At 37.7% G+C, this 14,563-nt stretch overlaps 2 protein-coding genes across 2 annotated transcripts in view; both read left to right on the top strand.

Annotated features, from left to right (window-relative positions):
* Window positions 1–8,016, top strand: part of CNGB3 (cyclic nucleotide gated channel subunit beta 3) — a 39,089-nt gene extending 31,073 nt beyond the window's left edge. The window contains exons 13-17 of the mRNA XM_063297260.1: window positions 6–89; window positions 2,098–2,216; window positions 5,033–5,179; window positions 6,697–6,868; window positions 7,681–8,016. Of these exons, the coding sequence (XP_063153330.1) occupies window positions 6–89; window positions 2,098–2,216; window positions 5,033–5,179; window positions 6,697–6,868; window positions 7,681–8,016 (858 nt within the window). The remainder of the gene's footprint in view (window positions 1–5; window positions 90–2,097; window positions 2,217–5,032; window positions 5,180–6,696; window positions 6,869–7,680) is intronic.
* RMDN1 (regulator of microtubule dynamics 1) overlaps window positions 1–14,563 on the top strand; it is a 471,818-nt gene that overhangs the window by 413,034 nt on the left and 44,221 nt on the right. The gene's annotated exons all lie outside the window — the stretch shown is intronic.

Here is a 14,563-nt window from a genome sequence, read left to right as displayed (position 1 = left end):
AACAGGGATGTGAATCCCAAATGTTATGTGACATGCTACTGCGATTGAAATCCACTGTGTATTTACCTGGTGACTTTGTGTGCAAAAAGGTGATTCATTTTGAAAATGAAAACAAATAAGGAGCTCTGCTATAGATCAAAAATGAAATTTGAACAAAATTAATATTAGATAAATTACATACCATATATAGCATATATAATGCAGTGCATGATCATCACCATGTGTTCTCAGATTTCTAGTTTGGTCCAGAGAATATGGATTTTATTACTTACAGGGTAATTTTTAAAAAGAATATGAATACGTACTATTTAAATATGAATTGTATATTGGCACATGTCATTAACAGTGAAATGTTGAAGGCACAATTTGCACATAAATACTATATATACTCAGAAGAACTTTTGAGACTGAGTTATAAAATCCTGTCACTTGCCATCTGAAAAATTTGAGATACAGATGTACTATGCTCTGCCAAGAATAATCAGTGCTGATATTCATGCATCCAATAGTCAAGGTCAGCAGTTTCCTAATTCTGGCTCTGGTTCCATGAAAAATTACTGTTCACTGCTGCTTGGCACAGAGAAGAAACTTCAACTGATGCCAATGGAAGCATATTTCCTAGAGCAAATAGCAGCTTTGAGAAGATAATTTTCACTGGGTTTCCAGCATGTTAGAAAAGTATTACAGCTTCTTAGCCAGCATGGTAGAGTCCCAATCCACATGTATCCTATTGCTGCTATTTACAGAACATAACACACACATGTTAAACATTTTAATGCATTGGGGACTAAAGGAATGCTCAAGGCATTAGACCATCCTAACCGTATATATGATAGATATGTCCCAGTTGTATGCTACTTTTCTTTTACAGCATACTCAGTTACTTTGATTGGAATGTATGTATGTATGTATATCTCAAGCTTAGACATTTAAGTTCTATTTGTCCAGGTATAATTGTCTTCATTTGGATGCTAATCAGCTTGCAAATGAGCTGGTAAATATGCAAGAAACAGCAGATGCTTTGGTTGGTTGATTATTCTTGATTTTCCCTTTGAAATTATGCAAATGATCATTAGGAAAATAATTAAAATGCTGATTTACTTTTGAAGGTGCATTGTTTCATTTGTTTGGGTTGCTGTTGCTGTGCTTGTCTCGGAGACTGAAAGAAGCAAGGTGAATTTAAACAGATATTTATAACACACTACCATCCATTAGGAGAAAGTTTATTCACTCTATGAGACTAAGCTCTGTGAAGGTTAATCTTCCCAGTTAAAGAGAAGCCATAAAAGGGGGTTATCAAACCAATTCATCTTTCTCAAAATAGAGTATCTCTTTAGAAAGTACATGTGTAGACCTGAAGCAAAGGTACAAATCTTGAGCTCCAGAGCAACCAATTCTTTCATTTGGCAGGAATGAAAAGAATTAAATGGTTAATTCTAGTGACAATCAGAAAGCTACCTCCTTCCCAGATTCACATCTCTACAGTGATTCACTGTAGTGATGAACTGCATCTTATTACGGCTATCCTAACTGGCCTGCAGAACTCCAGATAACCATTAGATGCCAGTAAAGAGTGAGTTTCCTAAAGAAATAAAGACTGCCCCACCAAAAGCATGCTCAAAGCTGGTCAAAAAGTAATGCTTGACTTAAACCAGTTACCTATGTCAGTAGAGAGGAAGTCTATGTGCTTCTTATAGAAAAATGTTTAGGTCCATAGAAGTACAATGTCTTCAAGGCTGAACAGTTCCAAATTGGTCAAAGACACTGAAAGATGAGATGTCCAAGAAAATTGATGTGGGCATGGTACTCCCATAGATTACCATAGATTGTCCCACTTAGAAGTCCAGAGCAATCTCAGTCCTCACTTAAAACTATAATTAATAATGATGTGTCTAAGATAACCTTTGGAAAAAGATGAATTGCCTTTCCACATAGAAGAAAGCTGTTTCATTCACCAATACTGTGAAGAGAAGGAATTTAGTTTGTATACAGTTCACCAAGTTGAAAATGGGATCTTTTGTTTAATTCCTCCTCAGATAGCATCCAACATAATTAGATATGATGACTAATATGTTTTTCCCCATTATGTGCATCAAGGGAGAAATTGGTAGAGAAATGTATATCATTAAAGAAGGTGAGGTCCAAGTACTTGGAGGTCCTGATGGCACTGAAGTCCTGGTCACCTTGAGAGCAGGAGCTGTATTTGGGGAAATCAGGTATTCTTGTTGGTTCATCTTGTGAATGTTTCAGAGTGCTAAACAAATAGCTGTTTTAACAAATTATTATAAGAATACCATTTCCAGAGGAAATGTGTCTGCCATCACAGATCAGTACAATCAAGAGTTTCTCCCTACTCTCTGATGTTAACCAAAATATAAAGTTCTTGATTGTCTTCCTCCTGTCTTTAATTTGTAAGCAGCATCTCCCACCACCTTGTTCCATTTTGCCCTGGACAATTCTGTTTGTGTGTGCATTAGCATATGGGGCAGTATTACTAAAGAATCTGAGGGTCCTAGCCTCTGTCAAGCTAACCAAGCCAAATGTTACCGGGAATGCTGCAGAAGCATTCTGAGAAGCAACTGCTGCAGCCAAAAGACGATGGAACCTGAAAATCTGTGCACTAATTCTGTGAAATATGGCACACTTCATCCCTTTATAATCATCTCACTATCTTTGTTAATATGAAAGGTTACCACAACTTTAAGAACTGAGATTATAAAGGAGTGTTATGCAAGAGCCCCTACACTGATTTCTATGAAAGCGTATTAATTTAATCCTTGCATAACTTCCCTGAACGTTTCACCCCATTCTAATCAAATGCAAAAAAAATTATTGGGACCATTTGGTGTCAGGGTCAGCCTCGCTTCGCAATAAGACACAGACTCGCTTAATGGGTATTAAGGATTTCTGGTTTATTGGAATGATAGCTGACAGAACGAAAAACGGGAACGGGGTTGGTGGTGTGGAGGTGCCCCTTTTATACCCTCTTGTATTGCCCCGGGCTCCCCACCCCACATTGTCCCGATCCCTCTTGATGGGACCCTTGATGGCCGCCTGGGCGTTTTCCCGGTGCCTTCCTTTGTCTCCCAGCGTCGGTTGTGTCCTCCGGGGCACCAGGTGCGGCTTATCTCCGTTCCTCTGACGTCCTTCTTTTCAGCTGCCTATGGGTCCATGGGTGTGGGTGCTTTTGGGTGCTTGTGTTAATCCCTAGTTTGATTATCTCCTTCCTCTATTTCTTAATGATCATGATCCACGTTGTGAGGCTCTTTGTGCCTTGCAACGAGGTCATGACATTTGGCATGTATGTTTTTCGTGTGTCAGTTAATGGGATGGTGAAGGTCTGAATTTTCTAATAATACTTAGCATCAGGAATGAGTCAAGACAGGTTTCCCAATATTACTGGACCAGTAGAAGTCAGGTCAGGCTGTCAATGGTCCTTGTACAGTCTTAGTACTTGTAAAGGGCTGTAAAAGAAAGTCCTGTGTCTTATTTGAATTAACATTTCACCACCATGTAACTTCAGTCAATATGTCCCTTTTTCTTTTTGTATGGGAATAGTTCTATTTGCACTGACTCTGGCTTGGATTATACTGGTTCTAGTATTATATTAACTGGAATCTAATGGGATTTTTCCTCTCTATTTATTTAAATTTATCATAGCCACCCAACTCTGGTGGACTCTGGGTGGCATACTACAAAATCAAAAAGTCCATAAAACAGATAAAACTTTAAACCCTTTTCAATGGCTATTGCATTTGACATAGTAATAACATAGGGATTCACAAATCAGATTATTTATCTGCCCTGGCTGGCAGTGGCTTCCCAATTCTTGTGCAGAAATCTTTTTCTTAGTCACTACTTACCCTTCTAAAGGGATAGAATCTGAGTTCATCTACATACTAAGCATATTGTCTACCACTGGGCTATGGTCCTTCCTATGAGCCTTAAGTTACAGATGGTGCTGTCCAGCTACGTTGAGACAATCCCCAGCCAACAATTCCCAGGCCATCGTATTGAGAGTTCCAGTATATCTGATAGCACTAAGGTAGGTAAAGCTAGTTTAGACCTTTTGCAATAAAATAAAAAATACATGGAGGTGGCATATGAATTTGAACAATATACCAAGAAGGTAATCAGAGACCAATACTAGGTTCTCATTCACAATGATATGCTTTAATTCCAATTATCTTACCCCTTTTGCTTTCATTTAAATGTCTTGTCTAAATGAGACCAGATTGTGATGTCTTCCCAATAGGCCAAACAAACGTAAGTTGCCTTTCACGTAAAGTGGTTCTCCAGGGTCAAGAATCATATGCAGGAATAAAGAACTACCAGGCTTCATTTAGATTTGAGATCACAAATAATTCAGGCTTCATCTAATACTTTCAAAAGTGATTTGTTTTCACTCTAATATTTCACTAAAAATAGTGAACTTTTAGCAGTCCTGATTTATATGAATGACTCAGAGATTAGGGAAAGGGGACATTTGCAGCTCTTGGCCTCACTGAATGCAGTTACCCTTTCTCTCTTGCTGTGCGGGTCTTACAATGTCCTTTGGTTGAACTATGGAGATCTTGTATGTAGGAATGGACTGTGCAGGCCAAAGGGAGAGAAACGAGTTTCCTATCCACTGCTGATTGCTGATAGTGTTACCTAGCCTCCAAAAGAGATTGCCTACTCCAAAGCATGCTAGCCTTGTCCTTCCTGCTATCCAATGTTAATTTCAAGACTAGAAATAGCTGAAGTTAAAGACTGAGAAGTTGATTAACTCATGTGAAGAACCTCAGAGAGAACTGGAATAGACAAGAACCCATTCGGGGATATAGCATTTTCAAATGTTAAAAGTATCAGAAACAGTTCAGCGAACATACATTCTCCATGTCCACAAAGCACAGGCCAAAGAGTAAGACATCTGACCTGCTAAATAGTTTATTCAAATTAAAGATCAGCAATATACTCCAACTGTAGGAGAAACCGTTTATAGGATGGCTAATTAGAAACAGACAAACACCTATTTGTTTTGCCCTTTCAGCCTATTAGCAGCCAGTGGAGGAAATCGGCGGACTGCGAATGTGATTGCTCATGGATTTGCCAACCTTTTTATTCTTGACAAGAAGACACTGAACGAAATCCTGGCGCACTATCCTGAATCTGAAAAGCTCTTGAAAAAGAAGGGAAAGTATGCCCATTCATAAAACTACAGAACAATTAACTAAGAGGAAATACTGTTTTTTATGTCTATGTGTAGAAAAAAAAATTGTTCCTGAAACATATGCTAATTGCTATGATACTGTACATTATGGTATCTTAGCCATGATCTTAGTATCACAGTCGCAATAACTTGAAGGAGAGACATTATTATGAATCAAGTAGTGCTGGAGGAGAGAGAATTCAAGGTTAATATGTCAAAAAGTATAGTTCTAAACCAGTGTTTTTCAACCTTGGCAATTTTAAGATGTATGGACTTCAACTCCCAGAATTCCCCAGCATGCTGACTGGGGAATTCTAGGAGTTGAAGTCCACACAACTTAAAGTTGCTAAGGTTGAGAAACAGCATTCTAAACAAAAGGTATTAAAGTTATTGTTTTATGCCAACACTACATGGAGGTACTTAGAGATTCTTACTAAGCAATGTAGCATCATATCCTGAATAATAACAGTAAGAAACTCACTTCTGACACAAAGAGGCTTTTTTCCCTTCAAAATGTAGCCTTTCAACAAGAAATATTATACTTATTGCTAGATTCTTCAGGGTTTTCTTTTCTTTTCTTTTTTTTACTATTTCTAGCCTGTTTCAAATAAGTTCATTTTATTTTTTTATTGCAGTTTCAAACTGCCTAAGAAATGCATTTCTCTGGATGGTGTACAATTTTTTTTAAAAAAATAAAAAATTAAGCATTCATCTTTCAAACTAAATGGATTATTTCCAAGCTCCAGTAATTGTACACAAATTGTCCATCTACCATGCACATATTAAAAAAAATCCATGCAAAATACTATTTTAATGGAATATAAAACAGGTAATCATCATGTTGGCCGATCAGTATGATGAATATATACAAGCTTGATCTCAAGGTTTAAAAGTGGTGTGTTTCTAACTATTAACTGATGGCTGTTGCTTTCCTGTCTAGTTGTGGGATACCTGGAAACATTCTGGTTGGCTGTTACAGAAACAGGGTACTGGAATAAATTTGGGATCCACCCTGAGCTATTTCTGTACTGATTCAGGGGGAGGCAAATATACATTTAATTATCCATGGAATTTTCTTCAGATTAATACCTTTACAGGGGTTAAAGGCAACCAAGAAATCAATTCTTTCATATTATCCCTATAGTAGACTAGATGGTATATGATTCAACCATCCTTGATAAGCATTAAAGTTCTTGCAAGGAATTTCCTGCTTTTTTTATGAACTAAAAAAAGTCACTGGCTATGTAGTCGAAAATGAGGAGGAAATGCTTAGAAGTTAAAGGAAAAAAAAATACAATTGGGTGAAGAATATGCATTTTTGTGAACCGAGACTGAAAGTAAATTATAAGTAAGGCAGAATTGTTTGTTCCTAAAAAAAAAATAATTCATTGGCTAGTTAGGAAACTAGGATCGGAAGATTTAACAGATTAGAATAATTACTAAGAAGCATTTGATGCTACATTTGATGCTTTTTCCCACCCTCTGCTTCTTTTTCTACAATCTAGAATACTCATGAAGAAGACAAGCAAGCCTGTTGGAGGACCATCACAACCTGTAAAAGGCCTGGCTCTCCTTATGCGTAAGGGAGAAGCACCTGTGATGCTCAAAGCATTAACTGGTGGGAAAGGAGGTATTTTAGCTTCAATTAACAAGGTAAACAAAGAAGAGGTGGCCCAGGTATTTATCTGCCTTCATGAAGTACTAACCTGGTATAGAATGAAGAAGGGGGAAAATGGATCAGATTAAAGAAACAACTGAAATGCAGGCATCCAGCATCTAGTAAAAATAATTTCAGAAAATAATTTTACAACTATCTTTAGGAGTTGAAAAGCAGTTTTCATACACAACACCTGAAACATACTTTGAATATAAAACTTATTGGGTGGTCTACAACACAGGATTTTGAAAGAGGCTGATCTAAGTGTAAAAATATCCATACTGTATCTAGATGACATGCCTTACTAATACTACAGAAGGCATGCATTCTTTCAGTTATACAAGTGAAAAATGTTTGAATAGTCACATATCAAGTATTTCCACAAGATTTAGAGATACTGGGAAATGTGCAAAAGGATATATAAATTTTTAAATTATTCCAGTAGAAACAAATGATATATTAGAGATATTTTATGGTGGAATTCACTTCTGGGAAGTTCTGAGACTGTTTATGCAACAACCTCTCATCTTAGTAGAACTTGTGAAGAATTCAAGGTGCAACATCAGTCAATCATTTACTGTGGTCCATGACCAGAAAACCACTCTGAAGTGAGAATGGGTTGCCTAGTAGCTATGCTTGGAAGACTGTGGTCCTCTAGTCACAACAGACAAAGCTGTGAGGTCTTGCATTCAATTAAGCATCCTTATTTAATAACATTTGGTTTATGTTCAGAAGGAAAATATAAAGGAGGAATAAGCAAAAAAAAAAAAAAAAAAAGCAAAAAACATGAAAAGGTGGGGGGGAAGAAAAGTTAACATATTTTTTTTTCCAGAATGAAAATGAAGCCAAGGAAGATCAAGCAAAGAAAGAGAATGAAGGAAGAGAAAAGGCAGGAAAAAGGGGAAAAGTAAGTTTCAAACCAAACCTACAGGGAAAACAAATGGCCCAAGAGCTCAAGACCAAAGTCCCAGAGACACAGGCTGAGTCCTATGCTCCTAAAGATGAGGCAGTTGCTTCCAGCAGACCACAGCCTTCTCCACGACCACCATTAGCACGGATGCTCAGAGGCATCACTAACCAAAACCTTGTCATTAGCATGGCTCCTTCGGTTGTATCTGGAGAAGGTGATATCCTTACTGTTGAAATCAAAGAGAAAAAGCTAGTATAACTGGTGGATGCTTTTATTTGTGCGACATCTCAAGCACTATGCAGTTCTGAGAATATCTTATCTTCTTGTTCAAAAGTACAGCCCATCTCAGACTTCTTCGTATGCTCCACAAGCAAAAGGGGCAATAGAGGGTTAGTGGTACTGCATTCTTTGTTAAGATCAAAGGAGAATTCCAACTGTAAGTCCACAGGGATAATTTGGAAATACAAAATTTGATCATTATCCTACAGACCACTGGTCAAATAAGTTGCAGTTTTTTCACCTCGTCCTTTAATCCAGGCTGACTGGCATAAAGTATAACCCAAAACTAATCTGTGGTTATTTGGGGTTGTTCAGACCCAGTCCTGACTTAGAAATGACCAAGTTTCTGGGTTTGCATGACATGCTGGGTCTTTCAGTAATGTAGTTAAGTGTATGCTGCAAATCTATCCAGTATTTTAAATGCTTTTTTAAAAAAATGATTAAAAAAAACAGGATAAACAGTTTTTTGGGTAAATAACGAGCTTCCAGAACTACCCATCATATTTTTCACTTCACCTCAATAACAGTCACACGTCTCACTCCTGCTGCTGGAAATGTCAGTCCTCTTCCCCCAATCTCAGTCTATACCTGGTACTTAGATTGGCCTTGAAATCAAGTATTCAGATGATACAATGGCTGAAGTGTTATTCTTTTCACTGGAAGACTTGTGACCTTGAAGCAACCTGAAGAGATTTTTTTTTTCCCCCCTAGGGTCCATTTCATTAACAGAGGAAAAAAGTTTCGTTATCAGGCCAATCCAGGAAACCTGGACTATGCTATGATAAGTAAACGTATTATCTAGAGGGATAACTGAAAATAAATTGTGATGGATTATGTTTAACAGCGTACTCTTTATTTGTTCAGAAATAAATCCCACTGATTACAATAAAGCACTCTTCCAGACAACATATAGCATTACAGTCTAATAATGTTTATATCAACATGTGTCTTACTATATAGATACACCCACACACACACATATATACATATACTGTATATACATATACATACACACCTATCTACCTACCTATCTACCCTCGATATTTAAGGATATCTAGATTTTCCAAGATTTGCAGAACCAGTAGCAATGGAGTAGAGCAAATGCAGGAACACTGGGCCTGGAGGTCACCATTTACTGCTATTCTCACTTGCAATTGTATTTGAGTTTCTCCAAAACTCCTTCTTAGCTAGAATATTAAACAAAAATAGCATATTTAGAATTCCAGGGAGAACTCATACCAGTGAGACCATGCATCTAGAAAACTTGGAAAAGGAGAGATTTCTAAAGATTCTTTTGCTGCATCTTCCTATGATTGCCATAGATCTGAAAAGTGTTCAGTGTGCTGGCTTGCATGGTTGCAAATATAACATGCTTGAAAATGTGCAAAATAATGCTAAGAGCCAGGAGGCTGACATGGCATTCCAAGGATCAGGGTAGGATTCTGTGCTAGTCCTTTCCACAAGTACTACAAATAAAATATGCTATGTAAGATTTGTGCAATCAATTATCCAAAATATTTTTATTTATGCAGACTGCAGACTAGTGTATTTGGACATGAAATTTAGTTTTCTGGCTAATTTTGAACCATAAAAGCCTCCTTGTAATATTCAGGAAATGTATGGTGATAATAGGAGCTAGACTTTGCCATGCATAACTGGTAAAGTTCTTGCTCCTCCATATCCTGGAAACAGGAAAATAACATTTGTACACAAGGATTTGGCTTTGAATATTTTAGATTATAAACTGCCAGACATATTATTATTGCATACTTTTGTTTGTCTAACTCCATATGGACACTGACAGTAGTTTGTAAGTAGTAACAGGAAGTATCAATGTGTTAGTAGTTCAACATACATTGAATAAGTTATTTGAAATGGGTGTTACTGATAAGAAAAATGTCAATTTTCTTTCTAATGGTTGTAGTTATCAATTTCATGATTTTCATCTTGTTTGGCATGTTTTTTCTTTCCTAGCTTGCTTCATTTTCTTGATAGGTGTGTTTCTTAGGTACCTACCGCATGTTAAATTCTTTAGAAGGCAATAAAATATGGTGTCATCATTTAAACAACTGTTAGCCTCCATAATTATAATTTATTTGACTTTAAAAAGTGCTGGATAATTGGTTTAACATTGTGCTGTGAAACATTAAATGTTTTCTTTTCAGAATTATTTTGCTAACTTGGGCATTTTAACACTGGTTATCCCTTGAGCTTTGCTTTCTGTTTCTATTCACATAAATTTTACATACGTGCATTCTGTATCTGTATTTTTTCTGTATCTATCTCTCTATATATCTCTATAGAAATAGTCCTCGCTTAACAACTGCCATTTAGTAACTATTCAAGTTATGACGGTGCTGAAAAAATATATGAGCAATCCTCACACTTACGGCCATCACAGCGTCCCCGCAGTCACATGATTGCCATTTGTGCACTTCACAGCCAGCTTCTGACAAGCAAAGTCAATGGAGAAGCTGGCAGTAAAATCACAAGTTGTAGTCATGTGATGTCTTGCTTAACAACTACAGGTGGAAGTAAGGTCATAAGTCTATTGCGATCATGTGATATCTCACTTAACAATTGTATCACTTAGGGATGTAATTGCCAGTCCCAATTGTGGTTTTTAAGTGAGGACTACTTGTATGTACAGTATGACTTCTCATAGTTCCAGAGAAATATCTATCTTTCATCATTCACTAAAGACATTTGCTCTACTTGCACAGAGCATAGTTTTAAGCTTACAGAGTCCACTTATGCTGGCAGATATATATGAGATGCAGATTTTTTTCCCCTTCTGAGTGCAAATGGACAAATTATGGTTTAAGAAGTTAACTTAGTACATGTAATAGTGCTCATTATATTCAGTTATCTTCTCCCTTCCCCTTCAGCCAGCTGGAACAGGAATAAGCAAATTCTTACAACAGTATGGGCTATATTGAACAAAAAGAGAAGCCAGTCACAGCTTATTAGGCAAGCCAGTTGTAGAACTCAAGACTCTTAATACTCAAAATGTCATTCAAAACAATCCAACCCATTTTGTCTTAAGTGCTGGACAAAAGAATATTTTTTACGTTCTGAACATTTTCCGCATTCCTCTTATAAATACAGTGAGAAGAACTATGAATATACGAACAAAAAGTAAAGTTGCATAAGATTATGCAGCTGAAAAATTGAAATCTGTTCTTTTTTATTGATACTACTAACCATACATAAGTAGCTCAGGCATTTTTACAGAATGAGTATGGTATGAAAACAATGGGTGGTGGCATAGTAATGTGGCTATTCCACCATTACTCCCATTTTAAACATAGGCCTGTTGAACTCTTTATAACACATTTGACCTCTGCTTCCAAATAATTCCTCTGAAGGTTGGTTCTTACTACACAGACATGAAATTAAAAACCATCAGGAGAGGTCAGTCCATAAAATGAACAAAATTAAGATGCTTTTTATTGAAATTATGTATATGAGGGCAATCCTACCATTCTCCTTGGAGTACCAAGAGATCAGAATCTCTAGGACTTCTAAAGCCCTGCCTCTGCAATCTTGATAGATTAAAAATACACATCAGGATTTTTTCCCCACTGCAAACTATTAGTGTTTGGGATATTAACAGCAACAACAAATTTATTAAACGTGTATGCTGCCCAACTCCCAGTGACTCTGGGCAGTTTACAATTGTTGAAATATTTTAAAACAAAGAACAATACATAAAAACACAAAAACAGCACAAGACAAAAGAACGATGGCAAAAGAAATAGACAGACAGACAGACAGACAAACCCAGATGGGAACAGAAAGGAAGAAATGGGCATCGGTCATTCTCGCCAAAGGCCTAGGTGAACAGCCAGCTCTTTAAGGCCCTTCAAAATACTAAAAGGCTGGGAACCAATTCAGGGGGAACCTTATTCCAGAGGGCAGGTACTGCTACAGAAAAGGCATGCTTCCAGGGTCTGATATGTGGCACTGTTTAATTGATGGAACCTAGACTGCACCAATCCTGTTATATTGAACTGGTCAGGCAGATACTATGGGAGACAGGTGGTGCCAAAGGTAACCACGCCCTATGCCATGTAGGGTTGATACAGATTATACACTAATTTAGAGCTACCACACATCTTCTGGGATACAAATAACTCATTTTGTGGCCATCCCAGATCTGTTAGCCCTAATTAATTTGGGGAAGAGCTTATCCAATCATTACCATAAAGCTTTTGTTTATTCAAATTTTTACCACCTCCCCCCACAAGAGGGACTCTGGGCAGTTTACAATAAAAGCGATCAATTAAAACAGTAATAATAAAATATACATACAAATGCATAAAATATAAATAGAGTTATCAAATATAAGAATAAAATTCAAGTGGCAGATGATCTAACTCAGTCCATTTGTGTGAGGAGCACCCTAAGGCACCAGCCACCCCCAGGAGTAACTTCTCCCATCCCTGCCCCAAGCAAGATGGCAGAGCCAAGTCTTCAGGTTCTTCTGGAAGGTCAGGAGCGAAGGGGCTAGCCTCACCTCTGGGGGCAGAATGTTCCAGAGGCCGGGAGCTACTGCAGAGAAGGCCCGCTTCCTGGACTCCGCCAAACAAAACTCCCTTACCGATGGGAATTTAGATGAGAAACTGCTCAGCTCCTGCTTAAAGGAAATCTTGGACAACTTTTAGTCAGCCTGTCCCATATCTTCAAAGGTCTCTTTCAAGTGGGAGACATCAGAAACTATCTCAATAATGTCTCTGTGCACTCCCTTGTCTTTGTTCTTCTATGGTTCCATGAACTATGTTGGAAACAAGGTCCTCCAGCTTGACTTAAAGTCTTAGCACAGCTTGCATTTTGTCTTAAACAGCAGGTGCACAACTACGACCCACCATCTGGGACCCTGTCTCTCCAGATTTTGTTGCCCACCAAGATCTAAGCTCCCACACTCATTATTCTCTACCATGTACTGTCATCTACACTGCACAAGATTCTTGCATATGGAAGAACAGGGTTTTTACTTTTTGGCCATAAACTTTAATCCTGGGAATTGAGATAGGAAGGATGGTCACCATGGTAAACAGGTGTTACTAAATATTAAATATTAACATTTAATGTATTTGTAGTTCTTTCACTACTTAAAATCTTTTTGAATGTTCCCAATGTATCCACCACACACCATTCAAAAGCTGATCTGGACTTTAGGCCAAAAAGGTTCTGCACCTCTTAGGCCATTGTACCACCACCACCTGGCCCCTTGGCACTTAGGTTTGACTGGGTACAGTCACTAAACAATGCAATATGTGTGGCAACCGAGGAAGCTCTTCACTCCCTTGAAATTTTTCTTTACTTGCCAGAAAACTTGCTTTGGGGTTTCTGCATAAGCCTTGGAAAGGAACAACTTGTGAACAAGAGGTAATAATAGATTTCTTCACTGGACTTCCTTTCCTATGGCCCTCCATCATGTTCCACTATTTCATTCATAACAGTAAGCCTCCAGGGAAATAGTCCAATTTCTTCTTTTTGGCTAATAAAGCATTGCTGGCAGAAAGGTCAATTCCTACTGCACTGGGCCATTTTAAACCCATTCTGCTGCTTTATGAGCCTTTTTTGTTCTAATGTTATCAGATTTTATGGAGAGGATTGCAGGAGGAGACATCCATAGCCTTGACACTTTGCATTCTTTATACAGAGCCCTTGAGGATTAAAGGTCTGCAGCAGGCCTTAAACTCAAAGGTGGTTGCTCCAGGGCCATTAGTACAATATATTAAATAATTACGGAATTGAGCCAGGAGGTAAAGAATGCTAATTGTACAGGGTTGCTGTTACTCCCAATAAATTTTCTGTGTGAAAGTTGGTTGAGAAGTAGCCCCCCCCTACCAAATGTCATCTTTGTAGAATACTTAACAGAAACTAAAACAAAGGCAGGTTTTACTCAACTCAATAAATGATATGATGTGAATTGTTTAGTTTAGACCAGTGTTTCTCAACCTTAGCAACTTTAAGATGTGTGGATTTAAACTCCCAGAATTCCCCAGCCTCCAGCCCCCATGCTGGCTGAAGAATTCTGGGAGCTGAAGCCCACACATCTTAAAGTTGCCAAGGTTGAGAAACACTGATTTAGATTTTAGCTTGAACCCAGCAATTGTGGCTTATTCAGAAAACCATGTCTTAGTAAAATCTGTACATAGTTAGAGATATGGGTGTCTGTAGTTAGCTCCATGTATTCAGCAAATCTTTTATCAAATTGTATCATATTTCTTCTAGCACATTATTAGCCCTTTCATCACCAAGTCTCCTGGGCAGCTTTTCTGTCTGTTAACTTCTGGATACTTTGAACTGTAGCTCCCATTACCCTTGATCTTAGACATGATGGACATGGGTGATAAAACACCTTGAAGATGTGTGCAAAATTTATAGGATTCATAATGCCACTTTGAGCTTGGGAGTATTTTATGCTCAAAACATTTGCGCATCACTATCAGTATTGTAAGTATCTAGAAATGAATCATAAGCTTTCAATGCATTTCAGTTTTCTGCTTCTTCACAC

This window comes from Candoia aspera, chromosome 3, assembly GCF_035149785.1.
Source record: "Candoia aspera isolate rCanAsp1 chromosome 3, rCanAsp1.hap2, whole genome shotgun sequence".
In the NCBI taxonomy this organism is placed as follows: domain Eukaryota; kingdom Metazoa; phylum Chordata; class Lepidosauria; order Squamata; family Boidae; genus Candoia; species Candoia aspera.
The sequence above is the reverse complement of the archived record's forward strand: the minus strand, read 5'-3'. Positions and strand labels throughout refer to the sequence as shown.